General features: G+C 32.8%; 1 protein-coding gene across 1 annotated transcript in view; it reads right to left on the reverse strand.

The window, feature by feature from the left end:
• Positions 1–5,981: 5,981 nt before the first annotated feature.
• LOC124374269 (Kv channel-interacting protein 1) overlaps positions 5,982–27,534 on the reverse strand; it is a 226,127-nt gene continuing 204,574 nt past the window's right edge. Inside the window, exons 3-6 of the mRNA XM_046832516.1 lie at positions 20,554–20,624; positions 16,034–16,198; positions 9,982–10,092; positions 5,982–9,089 (exon numbers count right to left, since the gene is read on the reverse strand). Of these exons, the coding sequence (XP_046688472.1) occupies positions 9,042–9,089; positions 9,982–10,092; positions 16,034–16,198; positions 20,554–20,624 (395 nt within the window). The 3' untranslated portion in view covers positions 5,982–9,041. The remainder of the gene's footprint in view (positions 9,090–9,981; positions 10,093–16,033; positions 16,199–20,553; positions 20,625–27,534) is intronic.

Below are 27,534 nucleotides of genomic sequence, written 5' to 3' on the forward strand. Positions count from 1 at the left end.
TGGTAAACGGGCCTTATTCAAAGCTAAGGTTGTTTATGTGGGGTATGCTGTGCGTCAAAGGATTTTTAGTAAGCTATAGGAATCTTGACCAATAAAGATTAGAATACCGGAAACCGATATTTTCACTCATCCTCAAGGTTCTGTTCTATGGCATTTTGGAAGACGGCGGTTCCAATCTCACCTCGAATATCCTGTAACTCCAAAAGTAACGCAAAATGCCTCTTAGGCTTAAATGTATTGGGATTTACAGCTTTTAACTCTACAGAAGATGAGGTTGTAGGTTGTGAAAATTTTGCTTATACTCCTCAGAGACTAACTAAACAGGACGTTTCTAGTTAGTCTAAAAATGTTAAAATGAAAATGGAAGTGTTAACAAATAGTATGTTGACCAACATAAGTTAAAAACAAATTTAATGCTTTACGAGTTAAATAAAACTAAACACGTGTATCACATTGATTGAATTAATGAAACGCAATGTCAATAGATTACCGATATTAAAGTTGTATACTTACTTTTATACCTTGCTTCGGTAACCTCATATTTTTGAGTTTAAATTGATGTTGAATTTTATATGTCTAACAATTGTTTTCCTATATAATTGATATATAGTAATTACATGCCCAAAACTACTAAATGACCGACTCTGATACCGAAGACGGACGGAATAAGTAAGGAACCGAACTAGTTGCATGTAAATCTTATTGAATGGCACTATTGCGCTCTTAGTTCACGAAATTCATTTACCCATTGGTTTCGACCCCAAAAGTTGAGTCATGACTTCTCGATTTACAAAGTGTATATTTTCTAGGTGGAGAGACATGGTTCAAAAATGTCTGTAAACAAGTGACCATTATTTACCATTAAAATTCTGTGGAACGAAAGAAAAACAATGCATCGTTAAATAGTATAGTGATGGTACAGTCATGACTAGGTATTGTAACAAATAGAGTAAGACAACTTCAATAACTTATTTTATTTAGGCTTTAGGAACAACAGCTCATTCAATGACAACAATAACGCTGTCTGCGGCAGCAGCGGACAACAAGATATAAAACATAGATACTGTATTTCACAATCCAGTGTATCCAGTGATAACATTATCAGTTGTGTCTGAAATAATTTCAGTTTTGTACAAAAGACGGGTAAACAATTTTGGGAAGACTGAATGAGCGACATACAAACAATGGAACACACATTTACATATAACAAAATTATTTAAAAAATAGCCCCTCTATCTTCGAGTATAATCACCTTCTTATAAACTTTAACCACCTATAAGTACGTTTGTACAGCTAATGTTTATTTAAAAATACAAACAGAGTAGAATGAGTGGTTAGAAATCACATAAATCTTACACACCTTGTTTATATCAACTGTAATAAATAATACAAAATCCAAGGTTCAACTGACTAGTACAGTCGCACTGCGTGCTAAGTGATAAGTCTATAGAGTATTTGTAAAATTGGAGTTTTTCTTCTTTCAGCATGAGAATATTTCAATAGAGCAAAACAAAACAGTGTTATTTCTATACGACTAGGGAGGTCGGTGATTTATTTTGGATACTTCTAGCTCTAGTGGGTCTACATTTCATTGATAACTGTAAAATCTTATTCTATAAAAGAAGATCTATATAATGAAACATGATTGCTTTAGCCTTCTGTCTCCGGACAGCTTCTAAAACTATGTATTTCTTAAGCTAATATACTGACTAATATAAACAAGACCGGGGCTCTAGTCCTCTATACTGTACCTCACAGTTCACTACGCCAGTATCTCTAGCAGGGCGCTAACATCACCTATAATACTCAGGGACTAGGGGATCTGCCGAGTCGAACAACAATAATAATAACAATTATCGTCTCAACACGAAACTAGTAATGACAGGATTTTTGGTGTGGTGAAAATTAACTCGTCGCTTAACATTATTTCAGGAGCAAAAACTAAACACAATTCTAACAATAAAATAATAAAATTACAATAAGTATTCTTCTACTTTTAACTGCTTCTTGGGATGACCTAAGATTCTGAGAAATAAATAAGAAATGATTAAATGTAAAATTTCTTAAATTAATTCACGAGGTAATAGAATTTAGTATTCATTAAAACGTGACGAGGCTTTCTTTTAGACTCGAATTTATATCAACTACATTTTAAATGAAAAAATATAAGTTTGTTGATTAACGTAAATAAAGTCGTAATTTGGAAACTTAACTAACGGGATATTAAAACAGGCTACATGAAACTAAATAAGACTTATTTTTAACGTGTTCATCCTTATGGATTGATGTATATCAAGTATTAACTTATATTAAGATACAAGTTTAATTACGTAACATTTAATAAAGATGTTAACAAGTAGTATGTTGACCAACATAAGTTACAAACAAATTTAATGCTTTACGAGTTAAATAAAACTAAAAAGGTGTATCACATTGATTAAATTAATGAAACGCAAACAATATTTATTTTTCATTTACCATTTACAATAAATAGGCCAACATTCGTTTCGCAGTTTAAAATTATGTTTTACTAAACATGCAACACTGCAAAATTATGTGATGTTATCACAAATAACACAGTTTAATTTTTCATGTACAATAACAAGTTATGGGTAAAAATACAACACTCCCCAAATGATTTAGTTTATCCGCTAAACAACAGCTAACAAATAACATAGTCACCACCATTCCCATTACATTGTAGAATGTAGACTATACTGAGCGAATAATACAGCAATCAATATTCGCACAATTAACCTAAAGCTTCACACATATTGAATTGGAGTAATACAGGTACAACAATTAATTAAAATTGTACTAATTAACTGAAAGATATGTGTGTTGTTACTTATTACCTTTTATTGCTAATCGTGTTCATTCATTGGGACAAGGAGCTGAGAATTCTTAAATAATAATGATGATCTACTGGTAATAACTATTCACTGATCTCTACAGTATTATTAGCGTGGGATAGTTAAAAAATTTGCCATTAAAACTGAATTAAGAGAGCTATAGATGCAAATAATAAGCTGTATGGAGTTTGCGATTGTGTGCATTTTGATCTTGTAATTGATTTTTGCTGTGTTTGTAATAAACTTGGTACAGTAACAGAACATATTTTTATACAGTCGAGTGATTTATCATAAAAATATATTAAAAAACAACTGTGCAGAGAAAATGTGTTTTGACTATCCAGAGTATTGCATAGATCAGCACAACGTTAGTCTACTGGCATTAGAGGTTGATTCATTTCGTAATGGGGTGTATACTATGCTATGCATCCGTTTGCTCTTCTAGGTTTTGTCTCATGCTTCATTCGGTGGCTTGAAGTGGCTTTCAAAGAAATAAAGTACTGACTGAAAATGGACTTGTCATTTTAAGTATGGGTACTTTTTATTTGCCCTCTCTTAAAAAAAAATAAAAGCATCTAGCTCATGTAAAGTTTTGGCCGTAGAAGAGAAGGATATGGTAGAAATATTTTAAAATATGCAACAGTATAACAATTTTAACTGAACTGAATTATTGAAAACATCTGTTAAAACTTTTTAAAGTGATAACAACGTATCTGTATAGTTTTTGAAATTGTTGATTGTTTAAACTAACTGAACATTATTAAGTTTTATCAGAAGAAATAGTTAATCATTGAATCGAACTTCGGACTCGACAGATTGAGGTTACAATCTCGGATTTTCAATTTATCTGCAACCTATTAAGGAGATCACTTTAAGGACTAAATGATTGGAAGAGAAATCACACGAGTTTTCACAAGTATACAGTAGCCTTTGTTATTAAGAACAAGGCGACTACTATAGGATCTATGTTACATGTGAGTGTAAGTACTGTGAACAACATACCTGGATTACATTACAGAGGTTTAGTTAATAAGGAATTAACTAGCTGTGGTATGGAAAAATAAATCCTGTCTTTAGGTAGGGATGGGCGAGAACACTAAAACTCGATTCCGATTCCAATATTAAGATTTTGGTATCGATTCTTGATTTTTAATTTCTGGAACGATTTTTTTGTATTTGTAACTCATAATATAGCTCGGTAATGGTTCATATAGATTTTAATATGTGTTTAAATTTTATAGATAAATACGTGTTAATGAAATGAACTTTGGACTTGAAATTTTGCATGTAACTTGTGCGAAGCCTGTAAAGCGACGTGGTGTTACGTACTCCTACCTCGAAAGTATAGGAAATATGAAATGAAATCAAATTGTTCTTTGCAATTTTGTTATCTTTATACTAATTTTCATACACAAAGTACGATTAAGTGACCGGTAATTGTCGTAATGCCGATCAGCTGACGTCCCACAAATAGACACAGCAGACTGATTCGGAATCGAGTGATAATAACCGTGGTATCGAAAATAGTCGATAACTCGATACTGATAAGTATCGAGGTATTCAGGGATCGGAATCGATCCATCTCTACTTTTATCCATTTTCAGTCCCTCAATTTAAACTCCACCCTTTTTTGAGGATTACAATAAAAGTGTTTTGAACAAAAACTTTCCTTTTTATTTTGTTAAAATGACCCGATGTAAAATAATTGTGGTATATAGGTTACACATTGGCTAAATATGTAGAAAATAAAAGATGAATTAATATTTATTGTTTTTGGTGGTATTATGGGCGTAATATAGTATAAGGAAAGTAAATTAATGCTTTCATGATAATCTTCTAATTAGGGGATGTTCATTCTGGAAATTTATAACTTTTTAAATTGGTTTGAATTACTTTGAAAGTAGGATGTTCATAGCCTTTTATATAAAATGCATGCAAATAAACATATTTTCAATAAAACCGGATAATTTTAGTTTGTGACTAGATAATTTAAAAAGTATGATCACTGAATCTATAGAAATTAATTAAACAATGGTGAAATTTGTTAAATTTTCAATATATTATGTAATAATTTTACCAAAACGTTAACTCGTTTAAGTAAAATAAGTAACAAACGCGCAAATAAGATTCCCCATAAAGTAATGGTGAATAATAATACAAACAATTTAAATGAGATAATATTCACAGTTAATACCCGACAATGTTATGATTAAATAAATTTCACAAAAGACGTTTTTCGGCCTAATAAATGACAAAACGGTCTAAAAGAATTTAATGCTCAAAATAAAATTCTAATCTTACAAAACACTTCTTGTAAAGTTTTGTTAATAGGAAAATTGAATAGCATTTTCGCTAATAAAATAACGCATGAATACCCATCCAATTGTCTTTCAAAGTTTATGCATAATAGTTGGTAACAGAGTAATAAAGACAGACAGACGTATAGTTGGTAAAAAGGAAAGAAAATGTCAAGTAACCAAGGTTCAACTTATTTTTCAATACGATGCATATGAATATTGTTTACTGTCAATTCGGCAAACACTTTATAAAAGTTTGTAACACATTAGGATACATATTAATAACGTTACAAAACCTTGTGCAATTACAAGCTGATTATACATTCTTATGTAAATTTTGGATCCGACAAAAATTTGGTGTAGACTTAAACTATTTGGTCCGTAAGACAAAATTGTGTATATAATAGGAAAGGACGTATTCATCTGTATTGGCAAAAATATTGATTGTAAAACGATAAAAGGCAGATAGTATTTCCTGTATGTTGCTGAATAAAAAATTGTATCAGTACTCATCACTACATACTAACTGATATACGCAGATTGAATTAGTTGTGTAGTAAAATTTATTTTAAGTAAATTACAAACTTATAACGTAATAACATTGCTGATAAGATATAATATATATAGATATAGTTATATATATATAATATATATAGTTTTATATATATACATACACATACATATATATATATATATATATATATATATATATATATATATACACACACACACACACACACACACACACACACACACACACACACACACACACACACACATATATATATATATATATATATATATAAAGGTGGTTTTATATGTATATCTTATCAGCACCGAAAAATTTAAACGTTTGTGCTATGGATGCACTAAAAACAATTATATGCTGTATATTACTTGTACAAGTGAGATTTAACAGAAAATATTTTGATGTTTAAAATATTATAGCTAAAGAAATATTAAAATTTTGTTACTTAACTTATAACGTTGATTTTTCGCCTATACATTATATCACGCTGGAGTTGTTAAGATGGAATGCACAACAAATTCTAAGAATATGTAGTCATAATTTAATATCAGCTGAATATTACACTAATGGAAATAATTGATCTGTGTACAATACCCAACTTCTAGACCATATTGTACCAAATATTAAAAATAGTTTAATAGACATATGTTTTAAATTGGCTTTAAATAAACCAAATATGAATATAATTTCATAATACAATTTCTATACCATCTTGTGTTCTGTAATAAAATATTTGTAGTATAGTTTCGTGTATAATGCTCTGTAAATAAACTTATTAAAACGATTGGGTATACTTTAAGATGGTTTATTATATTTTTGTACAACCATTTGGGTAATAATTGAAAACTTGTTGGTTGCTTTCATATTTTTGTTACTATATGTTTAATGGGAAAATGTCCAAAACTGTTTAAAATTACACAGCTCCTGTATTTGATTAAGTGTTATAAGTTGAAAGTAATCAATATTTTTATTAACTAAAATTAAAGTGTATAAAATCGAAGTAGAACGACGCTTAACACGGTTTCACCTGACACATTTTAAAGATGGTGGCGTCCAAATTGTGCTTAATTGTATATATAAACTTTAAAATGTAAAATATCTTTTCTAAAGAATTTTTCTACATATTTTAAGGGCAACTTATAATTACTTATAAGAATTAATTCGTTTCTTAAAAAAACTTTTGTATTTGGTTGCTTACGAATTGAAGAGTATTAAAAAAATCGAAATTAATTTTAAGAGTGTAAGATAATAATCATAAACTGTAGTAAAAGATAGGGACTGAATTAGATAAAAAATTGTCATGAGTGAGTTTTAACACAATCAGAATACACTACAAACCATTTACATTGGTCGACATTAAACATCATATTAAGACAGGAAAAATATAATTTAATTAGAAAACATTTTACCCGCAGTAAACAAGTATGAAATAATCTATTTAAATTACGAAAATCGGAATAATATATTTGTAAATGGAACAGTGCCAAAATACGGATCGAAGATTGAATATGTGAAATGTAAACTGTATCAATTATTTAAAATGTCAATCGTTCAGCACAGTTTACTATTTGAGCTCTGTATGGACAGCAGCTAAATAAATTATTACTTACTAAACAATCAAACAACAAGACACTTCAATTGTATGGATCTACAAATGTAGAATTCAATAGTACAGAATAAGGAAATGAGTAACAGGTTCTGATGAAAACATTTCAGAATTATCAATGAGTGCTTAGCATGCGATTGAACTATTGAAATTCAATTTTTTAAACAAACTTTACAAAAATATTCACTCGAATATTGGATACAAATAATTACGAAAATGGAATCTAATGTATAAAAATGTCAAGTTCATAAAATCACACTTCATCACCAATCACGAGCGGTGAACGATTTCGCACTTTCAACAGTGTTCTCAAAGCATATTAAATATTCACAGTCAACTTACTCTGCATCCGAAACGATGAAATCCCAATAGCACTAAATCTATACTAAAAATTAAGTATTACAAAAGTATTAGCTCTTCTGAGACAATAAATTTCTACCAACATTAATTTAATCAATGCAAACAGCAGTACATCAGTTGTCTACTCTAAAGAAACTGTCAAGTAAAATATGCAATTGAAACGTTCAACTTTATAGCTTAATGGGATTTCACTCACCAATATTTCTGATTGAGTTATGTTGGCCGCTATATTTCCTTTAAAGATCGACTTTTACAATATTGTCAGACGAAAGCTAAAAATGAATACTTTTATTTATTTACTTGAGCAAATAAAAGCAAATAAATTGGTAATAATTTAATAACATAATTGCAATTTCATTTATTTATTGCACGCAATAACTAAAATGTTCAATTAGGCTTTTAACAGTAGGGTGAAATAGGTTACTGCATACACTTCACATAATAAAATGAGTTTTCCCAAGTTGTTTTCTTTCTGGATTACTTTGATCTCTTCTTCGATAATAGTATGCATTTCTTTGCTATTTATATTATCATATTTTATTTTGTTAAATTCTGTTGCATATAGAGGTTTTCCATTGTGTTCTGCAATGGAGAACACGTCAAACAAGGCAAATTAAATTTTCATAAAGTCGACCTTGATTAGAAGTCATAATAGCTGATTGGTTGAGGTTCAGCCAATCAGATGCAGTTCCGCTTTCCGACCACCCTCTTGTACGTGTTACTGGCTAAGCTAAAATTATTTTAAATATTTTAAGGATACCTCTCCATAGGGATGCCTAAAATATCTCAACATCTGGTTTTGTTAGGAATGTTTCGATGGGATGTGAATCAGATAATTTAAAGTATGCCGCAGCCGACCGCGCAAGCCTACGATGTTAACAATTTATTGCTATGCTCTTGCTTCTATAAGTATTAAAGACTGTTTGGTAAATTTTACTCTTGAAATTACTCATTATGAGCTTTTGGCTGACAACAATAAACAGCGTATGGCTGAGGATTTAACGGCCAACTTTCAATCGACAATGTCCGGCCACCTCATAACTTTGGCTATCCTTATCACAGACTCACTAGCCAGCCGTACATCACACGCACCACTATCTCACTGCTGCCAACTGTACAATTAGTATTGCAGTCCCAACCGTACACTATAAGACGATCAGACCACGGGTCCAGTCTCAGTCGGGTAGTTTCTAGTCTTTGCCCACATGTCCCTGATCCTCTCGTAGCACTGAAGTGAGTCAATGGCTCGGTTCCCAGCGGACGCGCACCGAGGACCGGCGGCGAGTCTGCGATTGCGCTGGCGAGGACCGTCTCCGGGTAGCCGGTTGGGCGGAGGACGCACGCCTCTGTCCGGTCCGCGGGGAACTGTGGTCGTCCTCGTCCGGCGACAGTGAGGATCATAGTCCTGAGTCGAACACTCGCAGCGACCTCGTGATTACATCATCCTGTACACAAAACAACAAGGTGTTTCATTAATCTTACCTCTTAAGTACTGGCTGGATTATTAAATATGGAAGCAAGGTTTATAAACATGAGTCGAGTACTAGAAGTAAATAAGACCATCGATTTGTAATGACTATAGAGAAGAGAAAATACGTACTTCTAACTGAGAAATGCATCCATTCTGAGCTAGGAGTTTGCTAAATAAATGTTGAATACTTAGTAGCAGGTACACTATTTGGGAAATGCATACAAAAATTAAGATGTCTTATGTCTGATATGTGGAAAACTGATTTTTGGCCACACAAATCACCAACAAAGTTTTTCTCAAAGGAAGAATCTAATATCGGAACCCTACTTGAAAAACACATTGGACCATTTTAGTTATAGTTATCACAATGATATTTAACACTGTTACTTTTGATTACTCAAGAAAACTAAAGGTGTTTGGATCAGGCGCAAGAAGAAACGGATGTTTCCAACTCTATTCACACTATATAGTCTCAACATTATTTGGTATTTATACACTTTACGTTATCTCACATATGATTACGAATATTTGGAGTTACCACAACTTTAACCCTACAAATAGGAATAAGACGTTCAATGTACACACGTGTGAAATGAGAAAAGCTTGAATATAATGTAAATCATCTCAAAATTGTCTATTTCTGTTAGTGTGTACCCATTTGAACTAATTTCATATGCTATTATCAACACCTAAATAATTCAGATTTTTGTTCCTAAATATTATACATGTCCTTAAATTAAACACTTTTTAAAGTTAGAATCATATAGACTGTGCAGTAAATAACCATAAAAATCGATTATGAGAGTTTCAGTAACTACTAAAGAGCTTATCTTTTAGTTTAAATCAATTAGTATTTTGTGGCTTACCTTTAGACAAGATTCAATAAATTCTTCTAACGTAATAACACCATCCTGATTTATGTCTAACTTTCTGAAAACAAAATCCACGTGTTCTCTCGCCTTTCTGTCCTCTTCGACCTGTAAAACAAAACATGCGTACATTAATACCTCTTATTGTTTAACCTATGGCTTGATTATAGTTGCTTTTGGTAGATAATGAAGTCAAGTAACAATATTTTAAGAACTGGAACACACCTTTACCATTGATCTTTGTGTGAATTATAAAATTAGTTTAAAAATATAAAGAGAATAAATCTAGCAGTTTAAAAGTAGTTTGTGTTAAATGTATTAAGTTTGTTGGAATAACACACATTTTTGAACTGCGTTTTGCCTTTTTGTTTAGAAACAAATAAATGTGGTAAAATTATAGTCCAAGTTTAATGACATCAACAAAATTTACTACTTTTTGTAAATGGGATTATAACGAAATAAATATCCTCCACGTAGATAGATTTAAATTCGATTCACTAGACCGCAGCTAGAGAATTTGGTTTTCCTAATCTTGGTTTATATTTGAAAGCAATTTATTTTTAGTTTTATAAAAAACCCCATTTTTACCTCTGGCTCCTAGCAGGAAGGGTGAGATATATGACTAAGTGGTAGCTTCAATAGAAAATTAGTAATTGTTTGATAACAATTTACAATTCCTGTGGAAGTCCTGATCCCAGATAATATGAATATATTACACGTAACCAGTGCTAGTAATTTGTCCTGTATCGTTTGGACATTGTACGCCGTACGGTATCAAGCAATACGTATCCCATGTCCTCAAAGCCTGTTTGATTACATCAAAGTTTGATAAAATATGTATGTGTTCAGAAACAGTCAAGAGGTAGGGTAAACCAAGCTTCAGAAGAAGGTGCTTCACAGACTAGAATTAACATTTTAGATATTGAAAACAAAAAACTCGTTTTATCGATTTACAGAGGTCAATAACTCCTATCATAGATTTTAAATGAAATTAATTTTCCCTGTAGAACTTTACCAAGGTTAAAGAACTCAAATCTAAGAAATATTGCAAGAAGGTATGTGTGGCCTATGATACTAAACAGTGACGTGCAATAGAACCATTTAAATTCAGACAGTGAATTATGTGCACGTAATATCCACATATCAACAGAAGAAATTTCAAACACAGGTATGGAAATGTCTTCCAACGTAGGTGCAGTATTTTTGGACACGAGAAATTTGAAATTCAAATTCACAAGTCCTCATACTTTAGTAAAAAAAACTTAATCGGTACTATTTCTGGAAATTATATATGCCAAACTTCTCTGAAGCACCGAAGAAAATATATGATTTTTCATCAGAACTGTAAACCTCCATACTATTCTACCACCATTCACAAGTAGTTAATGCAGTCAAATTGAAATTCAACAGTCACTCATGACATAGTGTTTTGGTTAACTAGATAACCTGATCTTTGAGGACTCAAAGTAAGCAATGCGCACATTTTCATAATATGTTATTATTTTGCTTAGAAATGTGATGTAAACATTGAAAATTATGCCTTAAATTAAGAAAAAGTTCAAAATTGTGAAGAAAAGACTAGTATTTTATAAAAACCTCCATTGCTTCAGGACCAAATGATGTTTGAATAAAAAATTAAACATTCCTTTGTCTACTGAAAATACTATTAAGTTTTACTTAACTACGGCACACACTAAGACTTAACGAACAAAGTACAGTACCGAGGTATAGTGTCGGGGGGGGGGGAGGGGGAGGAGTTATCCACTGGAGTTATCAACAATTTGGGAGTTACTAACAGTTGTGTTGGTTCACAACTGTTAGTATGGATTAATTTTTAAAATACATTCCCTATATTAGAACCCCATGGATGAAGGATTGTAAACAATGATTAAGAAACTGGTGATAATCGTTTAGATGAGAAGCATTAATTTAAATCACGATATAGTTATTGCATTTAAATAGCCTAACTCATGAAGTTTGCATGTTGACAAACGAATTAAATTAGCGTGCCGAGCAGTTGATTGCGTGAGGCTGACACAGGCGCTATCTCTTGCCTGCACCGTGAACTGTCCCGTGCTACTCTTTAATGGTCTTAGCGTAGCGGCAGCGGCAGTCAGGCGATGCGCAGCGCAAATATTAGTCATGCAAACATCGCAACTTTCAGTGATGTCGGTCAGTAATGCGCCAAAGTTGGGAATTACATTACAAGAGATGTGACAACTAATTGCAATAAAAAACCTTTATGTTGTGCACAGAAATATTAGATACAAAATGCTACACAAATTAAACTACAACGTCAAATTAGATTAAGAAAAAAATCTTAAAAGAATTCTTGTGTTTTAGTTTTAAATACGAAAGTGGTACTATTTCGACCCATACTGGAACTAGTGAACGTTTCCGATGAGTAATGAACTCTTTACCGAGTGAGTTTATTTGGAAAGTGTAAATTATATTTTTAAATTCTGGCAATACTATTCTGTATTTTCAGTTCTAAAGACTGCAGAAACTCAGCAAATGAAAGGAAATATTGGAAATAATAAATAAATGTTTGAGAGATTTATTAGAATTGTATATAAACAAATGTAGCCTATATCCGTGATAGTAATGAGAATAATGTAGAAGTTGAGAAAATGTGTTAGCATCGAGAATTCTCTCTCTCAGTTCTGACAGAACAGGAGTGTGAGTTATTACTGTCCAAAGAACTGAATTAAACTCTTCTCTCGTTTTAAATATTTCTGCATTCATTACATTCTAGTTTAATGTCCATGGGATTTGCAATTATAAAACATTTTACATAATACGTATGCGTAAAGAACAGTATACAACAAATTAAAACTGATGAGATATAATTTTAATAACTTATCCGGAAACGATATGGTGTTCCCAAGATTATTGAACGCTACGAAAATGGCCTTTCAGTCTAGTCGTTAATGGTATGTATGTCGTCTGTACTTAAGCTAATAGCATCATATTTGTGTCCTTCGCGATTATTTCATTTGGAATTAATGCGTATCACGGTGAAAGAGTTCTTTTTAATTTTGAAGTTCACACCTCGAGTGCATTGGTTCTTACCACAAGGGTTCTCTGAGGATCGAACGAAATTATCATTAGATTTGTAGAAGTTGTGTAGGCCTAAATATTCCAACCCCATTATACTTTGTTATTTAATTATACATAATCACAAATCTACAAACCAATGTTTAATGCATTATTTCGGTGGGCTTTTACCTCCATAATTAATAATCAATTACTTTCCATTTCAGTTTTATTACGTTCTAATTTTAGCCTACTGATTTGTTCATTTATTAAAAACGCCTAGTCTGTTTCAGAGTTATATTGTATAGTTTCTTTTATATACGTTTCACATGGTTTTATATCTAAATAGTACTTATTCTGGAACGCTTATTGTTGTTCAGAGGATGATTTTAAAATCTATTCGGAACTAACGTTATAATAACATTGTATATACAATATTAACTGTACCCATGCCCTCTTCCTTTATGTTGTTCCATTAAGGTTCGATATTTTTCAAAATAATTTAACCTCAAGGGTCTTATTCTTTTATTTTTATTAACGCCTGGTACTTTTGTATCGTTTTAATAACGTTTAACAATGATTATACCTTTGGAATGAATGCATAGCTGAATTATATCTAAAACAACCTGATTTTGTATAAAGAATCCACAACAAATCTCTCGAAATAATAACTACTTTTCAGGATATTCATGGTGATTCGGTGATTACCTTAACTGGTCGTTAGATAAATTCCTTAAATGTGTCTGATTTAACAATCTCAACTTCACTTTTATTCAAATAACACAGTTGCATTTTTAATTAGGATTTTGTCTTATTTATATACGAAAAATTATTATTCGTTGGAGTAAAAAATGACTCATTCTCTATCAATTATAAATTATATTAAGTATAGTCCAGTGACTTATTGTTAAAACATTATAAATTACTATTTACTATTGTTAGTATACTCTGCTATGCTAAACATATGGCACTGTATACTTTGACATTCTTATCACGATACATTATACTTAGCATACCTTATTTAACAATTATTTGAGCCTGAATTAACAATTAAATGAGGCTATAATTAGAGAATAAAACATTTACATTAAGATCATAAAACTAGTGGAAGTATAAGTAAGGCTAGTGGCGAGAAGATGTGTAATTACAAGGTCACACCAGTTTTAACAAGTTATATGAACCAATTGAAAGGACCTCAGTAGTAATAAAGTCAAATTGTGAATTTAACACACTTCAGTAAGAACATGACTTCTGAACAAAAGATAGAGGAAAACAACCAAGAATAAAGATGTTGGACGGTAATATTTTGACAAACATATGAGTCAACTGGGAAAAAATGAATTCCTCTACTGTGTTTACAGTTAGCTTCTACTGCATATACAGTAGAATCGTTTAGATAGGCCAGTAAGATAAAACTCTCATCCCAATATTTCTTACATATAGCAGCATGAGCGGAAACGGAGTGAAGTAAAAATATAATACGAAATGAAGGAAATGGTATGGAATGTGCTACTACCCGTAACATTGACATATGTCATGCGTGGGAGAGGTGATGGATTACCCGACCCCGCAGTGCGATTATTATTTTATTCAACCTACTAAAGTTCAAATGTCTGCCTAGCATTTATTCTTCAAATAAGCCGAGTTGTTGAGCACTAACTTGTCCAAAATCCAAGCTCCGAAACGACCAAATAATCAGGAGTCAAGTAGTTGTGCATACCGAGAAAATAATACTTTTTGGTTCAGCATTGCTCTTACAACACAAACCCAGTGTTAATGACTTAATAATTTTTTATTTGAAAATTTTGCATCACGAAAATGTTGTCTTCATGCTGTGCGTATTCTTCTTGGAAGAAAATGATAGCTGAAGATAGTTCCAACTGATTTACAATAGAAGCGGAGTCTTCCCCATACAGTTGTGATAGTGACATTTGGACTCCTCACTAAGTTCATGAACCTTCCTTGAGCATGAAATGATCCAAATCACCACGTCTACAATTTAATAGCTTATCTCTATCGCAGCGAATTAGGAATGCCAAATAGAAAACAACACTTCTCAACCTACTTGGAATGGGACAACGCTGTAATAACGGGGGATAAGTTTATACAACATTAAAGCAGAGATGATAGAAGCAAAAGAAAGACGTCTAGTTCACTTTTGTAGACGGAAGTGAGGAAAAACTACTTTTGATCATATTACGTGGCAACTGCAGCTATCCACATCAGAAAATACCAAAAACAGAGAAATAATATGACAGTGTTGGATGCCAGAAATTTCTTTGCACTCAACTAAAGCTCCTGACAAGCACTTTCCATTTGTGAAGTTATGCTTGTATTACTACAGGAACACTCACCTGGTGAGACCGGCGACCCATGAGCTCGTGTATAGCAAGTACTATCTCTCCCAGCTCTGACCGCGTTATACAGCCGTCACCGTTGATGTCGTAGAGTTTGAAGTTATGCTTGTATTACTACAGGAACACTCACCTGGTGAGACCGGCGACCCATGAGCTCGTGTATAGCAAGTACTATCTCTCCCAGCTCTGACCGCGTTATACAGCCGTCACCGTTGATGTCGTAGAGTTTGAAGTTATGCTTGTATTACTACAGGAACACTCACCTGGTGAGACCGGCGACCCATGAGCTCGTGTATAGCAAGTACTATCTCTCCCAGCTCTGACCGCGTTATACAGCCGTCACCGTTGATGTAGAGTTTGAAGTTATGCTTGTATTACTACAGGAACACTCACCTGGTGAGACCGGCGACCCATGAGCTCGTGTATAGCAAGTACTATCTCTCCCAGCTCTGACCGCGTTAAACAGCCGTCACCGTTGATGTCGTAGAGTTTGAAGTTATGCTTGTATTACTACAGGAACACTCACCTGGTGAGACCGGCGACCCATGAGCTCGTGTATAGCAAGTACTATCTCTCCCAGCTCTGACCGCGTTATACAGCCGTCACCGTTGATGTAGAGTTTGAAGTTATGCTTGTATTACTACAGGAACACTCACCTGGTGAGACCGGCGACCCATGAGCTCGTGTATAGCAAGTACTATCTCTCCCAGCTCTGACCGCGTTATACAGCCGTCACCGTTGATGTCGTAGAGTTTGAAGGTCCATCGTAACTTTTCATAGATGGAACCTCGCAGCAACGTCGATAGCGTCACTAGCAGGTCCTGAAAAAACAGCAAGGAGGAACTTTTATGGAAGCATGTTTCAATGTATGCCTAATTACAATTAAACCCAAAAATTCTTTCCTGTGCTTTCGGAGAAACACGATTATCGTGATAGGTAGTTGGATTGGAATGATCTACAGACGTGTGTGTTAAACAATATTTTTATTATTTCTCATTGCTTATTCTAGTAAATATTCCAATTCTAAGTAAGATTTACAATGTGCAAGATAAGGTTACATGAAAGAAATGAATTAATCTTCATTATCAAAGTTTGCAATCTTAACCCTCTTAAGCCATCATCTGACTAATGAAACTATTATATAGAGGAATTTACTCTGTAACTAAAATTGGACTTAGAAGTGTAAGTATAGTGTAAGGGTATAGTACAATAAGTATGCATTTCTTCATTAGCTATAGTACACATTTTAAACCTTGTACTCATCATCTGCTTAATGCAAATATGATAGAGAGGAGTTTATCCTGTAACTACAGCCGGACTTGGAAGTGTAAGGGTTATATACATTACCTAATTAGCTATAGTACACAAGGTTAAACCTTTTACTGCCAATTTCCAGTTATTAGATGCTGTAGAGGGGGTTCATCCTGTATCAATTACCGGAAGTGGCAGTAATAACGTTATATTGCTGGAGCAATAACTAAGTGAGTGCAAGTTCGCACTTATACACGCAAAATCCCAAAAGCGCCTTTACTGTTGGATCACGATTTCTCATACACACATTTAAAAATGAATCATCACATTCAAAACCATACATTTTAAAACAGAAAATCCACAATGGCTTGTCGGTCTCTATATTGTCACAAAAAAGGAAATTTCAGTGTCATACGTTACACGATGTAAAAATGTTTTTAAATAAAAACTAACTATGAATAGAAATAGGTTCTAAACTTTAGGATTGCTAAAAAGTTAGACTACACGAACTAAAATAGGATTCAATAGCATAAAATAGGACGTCTTAGTTAAACCTATAATTATAGGATGGGCTCTCTAGATAGGTATCTCTCATGAAATGTTTAGTTTTACTGAATAAAATGTCTACGGGGTAATCTCGTCCTTTGTTACACACTAAAAAAAAAGAATGTTCCATAACTTTAACATGAATTGAAAATGTAAAAAATCTAGATACCCTTACTGTACTCACAATTTTAGTTATTTTTCGACTAAATATGAAATAAAAAATAAAAGAACGAACTAGTTTGATATATGGAAGAAAATCCATAAAAAGGGAACATAGTAGGTCAAATTTAGAGTGTCAGTTAGTTTTTTTTAAAGAATCAGTTGTCATTGATTAGTTAAAAAAAAACTAAACTCATTGAGTCAAGTAATGGTCACGAGGTTGGACCGAAATACTAAGATCTTTCGTAGTGCAGAAGTAAAAGTCTCCGAGAGTAAATTACTTTATACCAAAAAACAGGAGTATTGTTTTTCATGTTGTCGGTTGTTATAAGGTTTTGTGACAATGCATGTTTTGTGTTATAAGGTTTATAAGAGTACTGTAAAAGACTCATTACATTTAATAATTTAATATATCCAACGCTGTTTGTCATTAGCAATAATTAGATGCACATTGTGATTTATATAAAAAAAAATATATTACTCAAACGGAATTTATTACTTTAGAGTTATGGGAAAGAGATGCAGACATAACTGTTAGGAAAACCATAAGTATGAACGTTCAGAGATAAGACTATTGCAACGACTACTTTAAAAGCATGACGACGAGAACACAAAACACAATATAGAACAGTATGTACTATTAAACTGGTCGTTCAGAAAGATTTATGTATTTAGGTTTGTTCGTCGGTATACTATACAGGTCGTTTTTTCAATGCTGGAATGTAATATCGCGTTCGGGTCAAGCTATTTTGCTATAGCCGAGATTACAGCCGCTGGAATGTGTTTAATGAACTGCACACATTCCAGTCTTTGTTACAAGCTTCACTTGATTAAAACCTAGGATGTGGAAATATCACTACATAGTAAGTTTGAGATATTATTAGATCTCGTGAGGTCTTATCGTTTTTAAAATTTATTTAGAGTTTCACCTCAAATCCGTTTTATTTACTTTAAACGTTAATTATCACAGTCAAAAGGACTTTTCTAAGCGTAATTTCCTTTGAGTTATTGAAGATTTTAAAAATTAATGCACATTAAAAATGAAAAAAGGTTTTTCTTTTCGTTAATAATTTCCTGCGATTTATTACGTGGAATTAAATTAACATTAACTACATAAAACATCTAAAACCAAAATTATTACCATTCTGTATTATTGTAGTTTTAATCAAGTATTTTTATTTTTCAACGTGCTCTTTATATTGTATAAGGGTTAAATCTGTTAAAGTCTGTGGCTAGCCTGTACATGAATGAGTGGTGTTCCCTGCCCGCTTTGACCAGAGAGACTGGACCAGACCTGGCCTCTCCTTCTCTCTATATGTGTCATGACTCGGATGTAGTGTCTGTCATCCTTCCACAAGGGATCTCGAGAAGAGACGGGCACTAACCTCAACCTTACCCATCCTGAACATCCTGTCACTCCAGAAGCAAGCTCAAAGTTCCTTTTAGGACCGAGTGGAATGAGGGTTGTTCTCAGCTTCTTGTCGTATATATATAAAGGGTTATGCTAGACGTATTCTCGTATGACTCCGTGTACTACAGCTAGTGATGTATTACTACATAACTCTCCGGGAAGTATGTGCAAGTCATATCTCATTCTCAACAAACAGTTAACTAAGCATAGTATATAAAGAGTAAATTACTTAAATTGATCGTTAAATGTCTCGTAATAATAATTATATAGAGTTTGATACTTAAACAGAATTAAAATAAGAAGGCAGTTCAAACAGAAAGCAAAGATGGCAGACAAGTACATTGATTAGGGATGTATAAAGCTCAAAATAGTGTTAAGAAATATCTCAGGGCTCATGGCCAGTAGATATAAATTTAATAAAATGTGATTTACGTTATTTTATACAGTAAAATAAAAATATATTAATCCTGATCACAATAATGGCGAAAAGATTATAACTGTCTATAAATAAAACAATAAAAATGTTGACACGGAATAAAGGAGGAAGATTTCATGTCTGGCAGTTATCTCGAAGTATAAAACTGAAAAAGCATTACATAGTTTGGACAGTTAATGTGTATAATACAGATTATCATAATATCTGTATTTTATGTCGCCGTAGCGACTCGTATTGTTGCATGTTAATAAACTAGTGAACCTGTAGAAACTCCTTGAACCCTCACAAGATTTAAATCGTTGTATGCATATAAAGCGCTATATAGTGACTCGTATTGTTGCATGTTAATAAACTAGTGAACCTGTAGAAACTCCTTGAACCCTCACAAGATTTAAATCGTTGTATGCATATAAAGCGCTATATAGTGACTCGTATTGTTGCATGTTAATAAACTAGTGAACCTGTAGAAACTCCTTGAACCCTCACAAGATTTAAATCGTTGCATGCATATAAAGCGCTATATAGTGACTCGTATTGTTGCATGTTAATAAACTAGTGAACCTGTAGAAACTCCTTGAACCCTCACAAGATTTAAATCGTTGTATGCATATAAAGCGCTATATAGTGACTCGTATTGTTGCATGTTAATAAACTAGTGAACCTGTAGAAACTCCTTGAACCCTCACAAGATTTAAATCGTTATATGCATATAAAGCGCTATATAGTGACTTGGTTTAGTTCCAATCAATCAGAAAATATGTTTGTAAACCAACATACTAACTTATAATGATTATATGCTTTGGTATACTTCTAAAAACCTATTTGGCCAATATCTTAATGTTTTACTAGATATTATGTAAGAATAAAACATTGTTATAAGTTGATAATCACTAAGATATAGGCCTACCGTAACCATTTTGTTCCCCAAATATTGAATGGCTGACATTTTGAAATCTAGAGTACATGTATATTAAAGTGTGTAAGCATAACAGTTTTTTGGAACTGCATTAAATATTTTGATTGTTTGAAACTACCAAAATGAACTTATTTAAGCCATGTGTACATACTGAGTACAAAAAATATTTGCAAGTTTAAACTTACAGGAGTTATCTTGTCAACAAACCCACGTTATATTGTACAAGTCAACACATACACTAGTATATTTCATATTATGGTGGTTTTAGGTTACACACACATGCATGGGCGCTCACACACACACACACACACACACACACACACACACACACACACACCACACACACACACACACACACACACACACACACACACACACACACACACACACACACACACACACACACACACACACACACACACACACACACACTTTTTGTAAGCAGTTTCAAACTCACCCTAAAACTGATAGCTCCGTTACAATTAACGTCGAACGCTTTGAACACAAAATGGGCGTACATCGTGGCATCTGAAACAGAAGTTCAAATTGTAATAACCAATATGAAGAGTAATGAAAACAAGTTTTGGTATAGTGAAATGTAAATAAATTAATCTCAATAAACAACGGTGTGCCATGAGGACTCAGATATTACGTCATTAGACCCAACATGAATTCTTTTTTATGTGTAATAATAGAAAAATGTGCTTATTTCGGGAAAAATATTTTAATATTTATGTTTTTATTTTGGGAGAATTATAATGTTTTAGATTTTCCTTATTAATTTCCTCTGAACCGAGGAACTGATCATTACTGTCAAAATATATTAATTATCAATATTCCTTCTAAATGTTAATGCGCAAAACATATCTAACAAGATATATGTAATTACAGCAATTTTATTTCATCCAGGACAAAATAAGGAACGTTTTACCAATTTTCAAAACTAGAAATAAACAATTGTCTGAGAACATAAACTATTTCAGTCTTACTACATTTCCTAACGAATAGTCTATTTTGAGTCAAAAGCTTGTTACGTGTTTTGAGCTTAGAGAAATGCCTGTATAAGATTTCGGATTCCAAAAAGGGAAACTTAGACTCTCTAAAATAATTACGTCTAAACTGTCAATTTCATCTCTGTACGATGAAATTCTTCTCATGATTGTATTCACGAGATTCGTCTTCTAAAATAGGTACCTACATATAGTATTACATATCCAGACACATAAGTAGACAAACTTCCATATGTACAGGCTGCAGCATACAGTAAGTTAGTGTTTACTATTCTCATTGTTCCAATAATACTTTATCTATTCAATATTTTTTAAAATATATCAATATCAGAGTGACTCATTGATCAATTCCATGGTCCAGTATTTTAGTTGTACATTTCCAGATCGCTCAATATTATTATATTTGCAGAAGACTGCTCCTTACTTGGTTATGATATATTATAAGAGATACGTGCAATTTTAATAACTAACAACCAATATTCTCCTCAGTCTATTTCTATCAAGGTTGTTTTACATAATTATTGTCCGGTTTAACCTTGTATATATATTATAAATATAAGGAATTAGGAGAAACTTTTTTATACTTAAAAATTGGTATATTCGATTTATAATAGGGAAAAAACAGCTGGTTGTGTAAACCGTGTTTGGGTGCTTGGCATATCGATTTTTTCTTGTATGGCACGACGGACGATCGCAAGTATAAAAAAATTCATGTAACTTTGCCACAAATACGTAACAGGAGAACGAGATATGTTGTCGATAGTCAGGCACTCTACTATCGCATCTGAAGGGAACGATGTTGGATCTGCATAGCCGACAAATAAACAGCCACGGCAAATTCATGAGTTTGAAAGAATAGAATATTCGAGACAATAAAACATTCTGCTAACATGTGCTAAATTACATATTTCTTCAACCTTACTTATTATATACACCGGATTTTACCTATTCACGTATCTATAACTATTCTTTATCTCACTTTCTATTTTTCCAGTATTTGAATTTACAGACATCTGATCCTTTCTCATTTAGTTAATACTGTATTTCCTTAGATAAAGATTGTTAAAACAGTCTTACTTCATCGTTACTGCAATGACGACCACTATTTCGAAAATTAAATCCCATTTTACATCCAGAGGAGTCAATAAAATGGTTAGGATCAGCTCAAGTCTTAGTTTAAAATTCCTCCTTTATTTACATAATCCCACGATATATTTTCTATCTTGAGATAAGTTTCAGAATTCTCCAGGATACATCTAGCGATCACTGTTGTATGCCAGGCAAAAGTACGAGTATTTTATCTGCAATCCTATCACTTGACTTATCAAGTGATCCTTAGATGGTTCCATGATACTTTTAGCAACCTAGCAAACTAGTCCTGACAAGGCTAAATCTCGCGAATCTGTTTTTCCGTATCACAAAAATAGTGAACATTAAATGTAACTATGATTTTTGAAGGGCCATCTAGAACACGCGACCAATAATATTGTAATAGCTAGTTTATTTTCCTGTCATGTACCGTCGGGTTTTAGGAAAATATCTCGCTTCAAACATTCCATTTTACACGTGAAAGATTCCAAGGCACATCTGTGTCATAGTTCTGCTCACAACTTGATCTAGGCAGCAAGCTCCGACGAGCAGTATATAGGATTGTTCTTACATTATTACTGTAGCAAGTGAACTCTCCAGTATTTATTATATATTTATATTTGTGAAACACGTTAGTTTGTTACAAAACATTATTGTTGGAAGTATCAATGCGATTATCAACTACCAAACATCTATTAATTCGGAAATACTATCTCTACGTTGTTATTTTGTTTCGGATGGTACTTCATTAACATCCTGTAGTTAGATAGTTATCAAATTAGTGTCTTCAGAAGTAGTGTAATTCGAAGAGTTTCAGAACATTGTTACAACTGAAAGGAGGGGGGGGGGTAGATGTGGCTTGCTCCCCTTTTACCCTTTGTGGCTGACATACAACCCGCCGCCGCGTCTGCGGTTAGCTCCATCTTGAACCACAACGTGGGCTTGTGCACAAACAACGATTTCAAAACTATTTAAACAACACAAGTCAAATTTGGATGAAGTTAATTATTGGTGGTGAATATTGAATTGTTTCTGGATGAAGGTACGTTTTAGAAACAATCTAACACTATCAGAAATCTGGATAAAAATACCAGCTCTTGAGGGATTATTAACTGTCATCTTGCTTTTTCATTTCCTGAAACCCATACGACTGTCTAGTACAGCAGATGAATGGAATTATATATTGAATGTATTATACTGCAAAAAGCCATCTGGGCCAAAGAGTTCAACAGTTCAACAAGGGCTTTTTAACAATTACGAGCCTAAAAAATATTTTTACAATATTGTTAGCTATTAAATTAAGCATTACAGTACAAATAATGCGTCTAAAAGCTCGGAAGAACTGAACCAGTTCTTAGAAAGCTCCAACATTTCTAGAGTACATGAAAGATACTCTCATTTCCGGAATCACTCCCGAATCACAGAATATTAGTCTCGATTAAAGACCAGTGGGTAAAATATAGAAGTTATAGAATGGAACAGTTTCTCAATGATAACCTATTAGATAACAAAGAAGTCTATGTAAAATCCCATAGTAATTTATTAAGTAAATCTAAAGTTTCAGTGGTTTTTTGAACAAGTCAAGGCTAGTTAGTGGTGGCGCAACCGACTCCAAATGACGACCTTGAGATATCATGAATTGTTGCAAACTTTCAAGGCATTTCGTTCTGTAGTTTCTAATATTTCAGTGATGTTTTAGGAGAAAAGCATAGCAAATCAATGATTTATAATGACCACATTTGAGGTAATAGCTATATAAAATACCTTAGCATTAGTTTAACAGTACATTAGATGTCATTAACTATATCGAGCACTTGTTATATTGATTGTTAGATTTTAATAATTCGCATCTCAGGCCACCTTAAGTCACTATGAACAAATTCGTGTAAGTACACTAATCAGAAGCATTTATTCAATCTTATGCACCACATAATTTCTTAAGAATAATATTACTTACGCAATATCTAACTAAACCATTTGTTTGTTGCTTCAAGAAAAACAAGTTTAAAAACTCCTCATTGCTCTCAGTCCTGAAAGGACCTTTGCCTTTGCTTCCGAAATGACAGGATATTCAGGACGGGTAAGGTTTGGAGTAGAGCCCGCCTATTGTCGAGAACCATGGGGAAGGATAGCGGGCACTATATCTCAGTCAAGTCACCTTGGAAGAAAGGGAGGTAACGTCTGTTCCAGCCTCTCCATTTAAAGTGGGCAAGGGAAGCCATACTTCCTCAAATTGAGGCTTGAAAACCGTTTAACATTAACCCCACCCACTCTAACATTTATCCTCCTATGTAAAGTAAACCTATCGACCTGCCCTCTTTGCCTCAATCTCAACGTTTGCGGTTAGTTTGCTCTTGGATATAAATTGGGTTGTCCAGATTTAAGTGAGACTTAGATTTCACTGTACCCAGTATAAGTTCTATTGGCAGGTATAAACCAACCAGAAGCAAAACTTCTTGGCATTACATTACATGTACCTTAACATTACTGTTGTTGTAGTTCTGGATTCTGACTTTAATCCTAATAATATATAAAATATGAAAGTTCATTTGTTTTGTTTTGCAGCGTAAACTATTCTACCGATTGCACTGACATTTTAAATGGACTCTTATTTTGAAAACCCCGCCCGGCTACGCCATTGGTCTGTAAAGTAGGGCAAAAATCACATCTTGGTCCTAAAGTTGCGAAATATTAATTGAAAGAGCCCGTTAAAAGTAATCAACATTTTAAACACTGTTTAAACATTTTTTATGAGAGCACACCATAGATTAAATTAATTTAATGACTATTTTCAATTGCTTTACATTTATAATGTGAAAGCATACAGTAAGGTTGATAGTGACAACATTTCTAATTTAACCTTTTCTGAAACCGCTGTTGAGCATAGTGTAAGAAAAGTTTTAGTGAAAATAAACTTTCAACTATAAATTTTTAACAAATAAAGACTGTTAAAGAATCCATCTCAGTTGTCTTTGACAGTAGTAGGCTTCTCAGATGTATGAATATTTTATTGATCGGGAAACAAGGGAAAATCAACTATGGAACAATATATAAAACCGAAGTAAATTACAAATACCACAAGTACACACTTTTTGACAGATCTTTTTGATCGTGGCAGCAGGAAATCAACATTGATGTCGAAAATATAATTCACTCGAATTAGCAATGCACACACACACGTGCAAAGTCTTCGAAAGCGCTTGCGAAGTCGCGGAAAACTAGTATTAATTATAAGCTACTAAAAGTTAACGCAAATATTAATAATATACTGCTAGTAATACTCGGAAGCAAAAGACTTTAGGGAAAAATGAAAATGTTCAATTCTACTTATTTCCTATTTCCACCCCATCGCAAAACCTTTAAAAATCAAGAAGATATGACTATCATCTATTTAAATTTTCGAGTAACAAAATTTATACTTTAATTTTAAAGCTAATAACATTCATAGGATATATTACTATTCGTTAAAACAATAATAACATGATCTTAAATCCATTTTTCAAAAGAATTAAGTAGTTAAAAACTAGTTAAAACATTAGGACTAAAAAAACTTGGTAGCCCGGTGATTATGTTTTTGGTCTGCTTAAAAGCAACTTAAATCTCCGAGTGGGATTGCATTTTAAACGTAATATTGAATTCGATTTTCTGTAAAATTAATTGATGAGCAATACCTAATATAAAAACAGCTATTATTAAAATAATCAAAGACATTAGTATAACTCTACGAAATAATGAGTGCCAAACTAGTGCCAATTTACAATAGTTGGTTAACCTTTAAATCAACTCTAAAGAATATGAATAACAACTCAAATTTCAACCAGCAAACTACGTTCTTTCCTCAGAACCTGAATTTTACTTACAGTGTACCACTTATTTTTTTAAATTGAAATGTACAACTTTTGAAGTAGGTTGCTGAGTACATGATTGTGAAATTCAAATGATTATATGAATGATATAGTTGGTATGAATGACTATTATAGCATGGGTAATTGATATAGTATTTTTTTTCTTGTATTTACCCACTAATGAAACTAGTGTTCTTGAAACAATACTTAGAAAATTATAATGTATAACATAGTAAAAGTACCAAAGTATTACATATTTATTACAATAGATTTGGATGAGTAAAGTCTTATTATTGTACCAATAGGATATTATAGTCTTATTCTCTTCATAAAAGTAAGAGATCGGATGATGGAGACTAGAAGTAAAGATTAAAGAAAGAATTCTGGAAGAGGATTAAATATTATTTATGTTAGCTTTGTAAACTTGTGTGATTCAACGAATGCTCATTCTCCTCATCAAGTTATAGTTAATTAATGGACCTTACAATAATACATTTTTAAACGTTTTAAGCTAATTAATAAATTGTACAAGCTTTCTGTCAACCGCTCGTACTAAAATTATAATTTGTTTTTAACTTCTAGGAACCGAATCAAAATGGGAGACACTATACCACGTTTGTGTAAAATTGAAAAATTAGCTACAGTACAAACAAATTAAATTACATCATAATAATATGTCGAGGACCAGCACCAGTTTGCTGAGCCAATTTGTTAATCAGCCATTTGGCATGGAAGAGAATTAATTTTACTCATTCGAAGCAGAGTTATGTCGACAGAAAATTCTGTTTTCATCTTTTGACGAAGCCATTTAATTGAAAGCATCTGTTCCTAGCTTTTGTGCTTCCATGAAAACCTTTTAGTAGAGTCTTAGAGAGCTATACATCTCAATGGATGATAATCGCAGCATAAGAGTAGCGAAATGTACCAGCTTTCAGCGGACCATCTAGTTTAATCGGCAACACCGTCATGTGTTGCTTAGACACTTCTCTTACACTTTATCGCAGTGAGCTAGAGCTCTAAAACTTTTCATCTCTTTCAGCGGGCTATCTAGATTAGTCGGCAACACCGTCATGTGTTTCTTGGACACTTCTTTTACGTACACTTACACTTTCTCATACAGAGCTAAAGATCTAAAAACTTTCATCTCTTTCAGCAGAATATCTAGACTAGTCGGCAACACCGTCATGTGTTGCTTAGACACTTCTCTTACACTTTATCGCAGTGAGCTAGAGCTCTAAAACTTTTCATATCTTTCAGCGGGCTATCTAGATTAGTCGGCAACACCGTCATATGTTCCTTGGACACTTCTTTTACGTCCACTTACACTTTCTCACACTGAGCTAGAGATCTAAATCTTTCATATCTTTAGAAAAAATAAATGGATAATCTCATTATTATTTCCATTAAATTTAAAAGAATGTAACTTATAGGGCTGTTTATAATTTGAAAATATAATTTAAGAAATTGAAACATTTTGGTCTGCACAGAATGTTT

Source organism: Homalodisca vitripennis, chromosome 1 (genome assembly GCF_021130785.1).
Source record: "Homalodisca vitripennis isolate AUS2020 chromosome 1, UT_GWSS_2.1, whole genome shotgun sequence".
NCBI classification, from domain to species: Eukaryota; Metazoa; Arthropoda; class Insecta; order Hemiptera; family Cicadellidae; genus Homalodisca; species Homalodisca vitripennis.